Below are 6,879 nucleotides of genomic sequence, written 5' to 3'. Positions count from 1 at the left end.
TATTCAATGAGATTATTTATAGGATAATTATATTACCACCACATATTTTACTAGTTACACCTCTATTTTAATTTTTTTTTTTTTGTTTTACTTAAATGGTCCTAAGTAGAATTACATTCTTAACGACACGATAATTTTTTTTGGAGGATGGTAGAGGTATTGACTAGGTATTATGTGAATGGATGTTGGATTGGGTTTTTTGGAGGATGGGAACAATTATTTATTTACTTATTTATTTACGTTTTGAGCTTGAACACTTATCGAAATTTCTCAAATTTGTATGGCCAAAAGATTACAACTTGCTTTGATACCAAATTGATGAAGAACACAATTTTACTAGAGCTAGATTGAGAGGGAGAAGAAAAGAAGAAGAGACAGAAGAAAGAGGAGAAAGGGAAGAGAAAATAGAAAAAATAGTGGGAGAAGGTATTAATTTATTTCATAATAAAAGTCTTAACTATTACAATGTACAAGCCTCTTTTTATAGGACAAAGAACTAAAGAAAATCTAATAAATTAGAACCTTATTAAATTCTAAAAGCTAATCTAAATAAACATAATTTGAATCAAACTCCACTTTAAAATCCTATCTTTATTTTTATATTCATTCCCCATAAATTGTATTTCTCGATTTCATCATAAATCTCCTTTGATCTTATTCAGCAAGTAGCTTTAGAAAATTTCAGTTTTGGGGTGTGAATCGAGATGCACATCTCCTTTTGTGGTAGCAGACCTCATGTAAGTGTGTTTGATATGCCCTATGATGTTATAAGTTTAGTTTATTTTTTAGCGAAGATGCAAATTAAATAATACTTAGGCATTTAGTGCAAAATAGAAGGCATTGAGAAATAGTATCTTCTGCTTCAAATCTCAATTGTGAAATTAATCTTATTTTTGTGTACGTGTTCTTCTTTGTGGATTGATTCAAGTTAGCATACTCTAGAGTTAGTAGAATTTATCCCATGCCTTAATTTTACTATAAGTTCTGCCATTATTGTTGATTTTCATGCCAAGCGGTAGTTGAATTATATTATGTGTTGATTATTCACGCTCATTTCCACTTTGGTTCTAGTTTTTGGCTCTTTCGTGATGCTTCTCTTTAGCAGAATGTCATTATTTATTCATATTTTTCTTTCTGGGAAAGGAAGTTTCCATAGTTTTGGACAGTGAAGGTGAAGTGTTGAGTATGTTTAAGTTTTGGACTCGGTTTTTAATCTAGTGTTCTCCGCTATCTGAGTTTTGACATAATGTAAGAAGACAATAATCTTGACAATATTGAGGTTTTCTACGTAATCACATACGAGACTTTTCTTATTGTCTACAATATGAAAACCATTGACAGAAAATTTTATTCTTTGCCTAAATTGCTATTCATCTTTCTTTAAAGTTGCGAGCTCTTGATCTCAGAAAAGTATGGTTTGGCCACTGTAATTAGAGGGGATATCCTATGCATGGTAATGCCGAAAACTTCTGTCATATCGAGATCCTTGACTTGAACACCAGTCGGAAGCTTCCAATCAAAGCTGTGAAGGAGTTGTGCCAAAGCAAGCTCAACAGTTACAGAACTAAATGCAATAGCTGGACAACTTCGCCTCCCTGTACCAAAAGGTATTAGCTCAAAATCTTGCCCCTTGTAATCAATATTGCTACCCATGAATCTTTCTGGTTCAAAAAGATCCGGATTTTGCCAAGATTCTGGGTCCCTGCCTATTGCCCAAGCGTTGATGAAAATCCTTGTTTTTTCAGGAATAGCGTACCCACCAATGGTAATCTCTTCCATGGATTCTCGTGGAACAAGTACCGGTGCAGGAGGATGCAATCTGAAGATTTCTTTAATAACAGCTTTCATGTAGTGCAACTGGGGCAAATCACTTTCTGATACAAATCTCCTTTCCCCGACTATGCTTCTTACCTCAGCTTGTGCTTTCTCCAGTACTCTTGGGTTCATCACGAGCTCTGTCATTCCCCAGTCCAAGGTAATGAAGGTTGTATCAGTTCCCGCAGCAAACATGTCCTACAGTGACAATTAAAATGGAGTCAAAAAGTGCCTGCACGCAAGCTTAACTATAAAGAAATTTAAGAAGCATAAAAAGCAGTCACTGACCAAGAGGATTGCTTTAACATTATCCATCGTGAGAGAAATTTCAATATCTTCACTCTTCTGTACTTCAAGTAAGACATCCACAAAGTCTTTGTGATCCTTTTTGTTATTGTGACTTAAATGATCCTTAATCACCTCGTCAAAAAACTTGTCAAAGCGCCTAAAAGTGTGTACAAGTCGTGATTTTGTTCCGGTTAATGTGTGCATAAATTCCATAGAAGGGAAGAAATCACCGATGCTAAATCCACCAAGTAATTCTTGATATTCTTCAAGCATTTTTTGGAATCCATGCCGATCATACTCTCCCCCTTCTGAGAAATCTCTACCAAATACCACACGACAAAGAACATCATTTGCATAGAGTGCGACCATCTTGCTTAAGTTGGCGGTGCCAGGGTATGAATCTCCAATACGCTGAATCAGACGAGCAACTTCTTCTTCTCTTACAAAGTCATAGGACTGGACTCTCCTTGCACTCAGTAGCTCTAATATGGTGATTTTTCGTATATGCCTCCAATAAGCACTATATGGAGAAAAAGCGATATCCGTGCAGTTATAGAAAAGATGTTTGGCAGAAAATATCTGGGGTCGGCTTGAAAGTGCAAGATCATGGTTTTTGATTGCCTCCTTCGCCATTCTTGCTGATGAAATCACTACCGTTGGGATCTGACCAAGTTGTAAGCTAATTATGGGGCCAAATCTCTTGGATAGATTGTAAAGAGAGAGGTGTGGCACGTTGCCAAGTTGATGGAGGTTGCCAATGACGGGAAGTTTTGAAGGGCTTGGGGGCGTTTTAAGATTTCGTTTATTGAAGTTCTTGTTTGAGAAAAACTTGAACCCAAGCACCAGTAATATTGATGCCAACAGTATGGACAGCAGGAAGCATTCCTTCAGCCATTGTGGAAGATCCATCGATATTCCTATACGAGGTTCGTAGCTAATACTATGCCCCTTCTTATATTAGAAAGTTCCTATCTGCCCAAGGCCTCGTGAGAACTTTGGTCGTCATAGATGTGTTCAGCCTTTACTGTTCAACTAAGAACTTTCTGCATTTGAGAATTTTAGTTGGATGAATGAGTCAAGGAATCTAATAGCAAATTAGCTACTTACAAGTCTATCTACTCATCATGAAAGTAGGGATATTTATTTACATGATTGATCTCTTTGATTTGGATTTTTCATCTTCAGTGACTAGATTTGGCTGTTATAGATAAAGGTTTGTTTACTTTTCTTGGTCTTTGCATATTTTATAGTCATCACAATAACGCAACTAGCTGTAACTTTTGAAATAAGTAATTTTTAGACTCAAAAGTAAATTCGACGTTCATAGCTCGTCCAATAAGTATAAGTTGGATTATGGTCCCCTGCTTCACATGTGATCTTTCATCTTGTCCATTTCATGCTAGACGTGGAAATAATTCATCTTATATTTGGCTTTTATAGAAAATAATTCATTTACATTCAGAATTTTGTCTTTATCTTTGTGGAAATCTAGAAAATTTCAGAGATAATATTTTCTTGTTTAGAGGATTGGCAGGGGGTGGGGTTCGGGGAATAATTTATATATATGGATGGAATCAAAATTAAATGACCACACGAATAATGGTCGATCTGAAGGTCCAAATGCTAAAAAACAAAACGATATGGACAATTTGATTTGATTTTGCCACGTTTGGCTGATGAATGGGGAATCTTTTCACTATCATGAACTTGCGTGCATATCTTAAACTCAACAAAGTCGTATTATTCAATGTGTACTATGACGATAGAAATAGACTTCTAACCATAACAAATGAAAGGTCCAAAATATGCCTGATAAAGCAAGACAAATTACAATATTCTTTAACAAGCCCCTTCAAACTAATGATGGCGAGCTTTAAAAGTTTGCTAAATAAAATGATTAAGCATCATCGTGCTATCAATTGAACAAAATAAGGTTGCCTTACACTCTCCATATACATCAGGGTTGAAGTTACGTGACACTCTTCTTCCATTCAGCAGTACTAAGACACATCACTTAGTCCATGAGCTTAACTTAATAATATCAAACTAGCTTAACAATGTGAAGGTTGCCAGAGGCATTGCAAAAGCCGAAAAAATAATTGAACATAGCAAACCAAACGAATGCAAATTCTGAATGTTATGGATTGATCGAAAGATAATGACAATAATGAAATAAACAAGAACAAAACAAGAATACTAAGATTTATGGGAAACCTAAGATGAGAAGAACCGCAGGAAAAGGAAAGGAAAGGTAAGACGGGTCTCGTAATGTAGCATAGTAAAGCAGTCAATTCAATAATCGATGGTACGAAACTAATAGACAAAGGAAGAGAAAACCATTATAATCAATAGTAATTGTGCTTACAACAAGATCTCAATATTCTCAATTAAGATTTAAAGCTCTCAAGATATTGCATGAATGTTATGAGAATAGTACAAACCCTTACTTATATATATAAAATCCTATAAATCAAGTTGTAGGTGAATAAGAGTCCAAAAACGCATAACAAAGTGAAATGAGCTTGGCTCTCGAGGCAGAGGCGACAGCTCAGCTGCTCGAACGCTAGGCAGGCGACAGAAAAGCTACAAGTTTATGTAGAAAATATGCAGGCGCCAGTCAAGCAGCCATCTAGCGACAGGCTAGTGAAAATGAGACAACTTTTCTTTCTGGTCTATGATTATGATCTCTTAAAGACCAATTCAACCAAAACTCTAATACCTATTAGGATTTGGGTCAAACTATAATAAATCTCCACGTCAAACCAAATTCCAATACAAGGATTCCAAACACATATCTCTAAAATAAACATCACTCATTCTCTTTCAAATAAGCCCCAATGGGCTAAATCAATGACCAACACCAATTAAGTTCAAGCAGTACTCAAACTTAGCAATGAAAGATAGTTTTGTCATCATATTATCAGGATTATCCTTATCATCAACTTTGCTCACTACAATATTGCTACAAGCAATCACAATATATTGTAGAACATAGAAATCAGTAAGGCTTCACTTATTTCACCAATCAATCATCTCAACCACATATCTTCCTTACATGCATCTGTAATGGCCATGTACCCCGCATCTGTTGTAGACAAATGGTGAGTGCTGTAGTAGACACCCAAATTAGAACATATACTTCTTAAAATAAATGCAATGGTAGAAGTAAGGGTCAATCCTAAGAAAAGTGTTTAGTCTATTTTCCATGCTATATTAATGAAAATGGGGGGTTTTGGTTTTGAAACGATCGATTATTAAGGAAAATAATTAATATCAAAGAAAATCAATGAATTAAATGAAATCAATCTAACGAACCTCGATCTAAGTCAACATCCACCATTGGAAATGCGTAACCAGTCATTGATCCACAAATAATCATTAATTCACACTTTTAGCATTCATTGTGGAAATCCATTTTCCATTAGAAACAATTTCCTATTTCTCCTTAGTTTAAATTAATTAGAAACAAGCGATCTAATTAATCTTAATTAATAAACAATTCCAGACAAGAGCAAAGATTTAATTCAATAATTGCTTTATGAACTAGAGAAATCAATGAACTAGATAACACAAGCACATGTGATTGCATTTAACCTAGATAAATATTATTCCTAAGATTCAATAATTTTCAAAGCAGCAAATCATTAATCCTACTTGCTTTGCAAGTTAAATTAATCAAACAATTACGGATTTGATGTTTAACTTAGCTATAGATTGTGGAGAATAATAAACTAGTATGCATCCTAACAATTAAATAGAACAACCCTAAAAATACATGCAGAAAAATATTTAATACTAAACATATGAATTAAAAAATAAAAATCGGTGGATCTCACAGTTATAATTGTTCCAAGGCTTTTGTCTCTTTCGATCAAGCAAAGTGAATTAGTTACAGATCATAAATCTAGAGCAAAAAAAGAGAAAATTAGGTTTGGGGCCGATCTCTAGGTTTTGGACGAGATTTGGGGTTTATATATCATGTACAAGATTTTGTTTCTATGAGTAGTTGAATGAAATTAGGAAACTAAAAATTATGCCTCGGAGATTAACCATGCGACCACATGGTTCAAATGGTTAAGGTCACATAGAACAACTATTTTCAGCCTTCAAGTTCTTTGAAGCAAGTTGTGCGACTGCATGGTTTTGCCGCTTTCTCCACCGGACAGCTTTCAATACTTTGATCATAAATTTCTCTCCCGATATCCGGTTGAGGTGATTCAAATTGGTTGAAAAGCTAATGAAAAGGGCTATAATTTTGTTAGATATAGAATTTTTCCAATTCGCAAGTTTACTATGGCAAAAACAGGTCTCAAACATAGGCTAGATCTGGAGCATAACTTTTTCGCATGGAAGTTGACATGTGATAATACTTTGGTTATATTTCATCTGCTTGTCTTCTTTCCCCATCCAATTGATCCCTAACATTCTTGAATCTTCATTCCATCGCTCGTCTCATCTATGGATTATTTGCAACTTTGTCCTTGAACTTTTACTTGATTCCATTTTGGTCATTTTTGGCTCTTTTCTCCCAACTTTCATAATTTCCATCCAATTGCAACCTAAATCTAAATATAAGGGTACTAAGTACATTTAAGTATTAATTAATCACAAAAGTGAAAGTATTAATCCGTGAAAAATGCGACATTTGATGTCTTATCAACAAAACTGCTGTATTTTGCAAACTAGATTTTCAACTGATAGCACAGCCTCCAAAGGTAAACAAAGTACCCTGTAAATGATCTCCTATTATCAAGATCCCCTACATATTCTGAATCC

At 34.8% G+C, this 6,879-nt stretch overlaps 1 protein-coding gene across 1 annotated transcript; it reads right to left on the bottom strand.

The window, feature by feature from the left end:
• Nucleotides 1-1,249: 1,249 nt before the first annotated feature.
• LOC111401713 (cytochrome P450 71A1-like) lies at nt 1,250-3,238 on the bottom strand. Its single transcript, XM_023029570.1, has 2 exons — nt 2,104-3,238; nt 1,250-2,013 (listed from the first exon to the last, which is right to left on the bottom strand). Exons 1-2 carry the CDS (start codon nt 3,010-3,012, stop codon nt 1,381-1,383), a joined length of 1,542 nt encoding a protein of 513 aa, XP_022885338.1. The 5' UTR covers nt 3,013-3,238; the 3' UTR covers nt 1,250-1,380.
• Between the last annotated feature and the right edge of the window lie 3,641 nt (nt 3,239-6,879).

Source organism: Olea europaea, chromosome 10 (assembly GCF_002742605.1).
Source record: "Olea europaea var. sylvestris chromosome 10, O_europaea_v1, whole genome shotgun sequence".
NCBI classification, from domain to species: domain Eukaryota; kingdom Viridiplantae; phylum Streptophyta; class Magnoliopsida; order Lamiales; family Oleaceae; genus Olea; species Olea europaea.
Note: the sequence above shows the minus strand (reverse complement) of the source record. Positions and strands in the feature narration are given on the sequence as shown.

Excerpts from the sequence above, each read along its gene's own strand:
- LOC111401713 (XM_023029570.1), bottom strand. The coding sequence starts at position 3,012 with ATGGATCTTCCACAATGGCTGAAGGAATGCTTCCTGCTGTCCATACTG. Across the intron at positions 2,014-2,103 it reads ATGTTAAAGCAATCCTCTTG|GACATGTTTGCTGCGGGAAC; the intron begins GTCAGTGACTGC and ends TTGTCACTGTAG.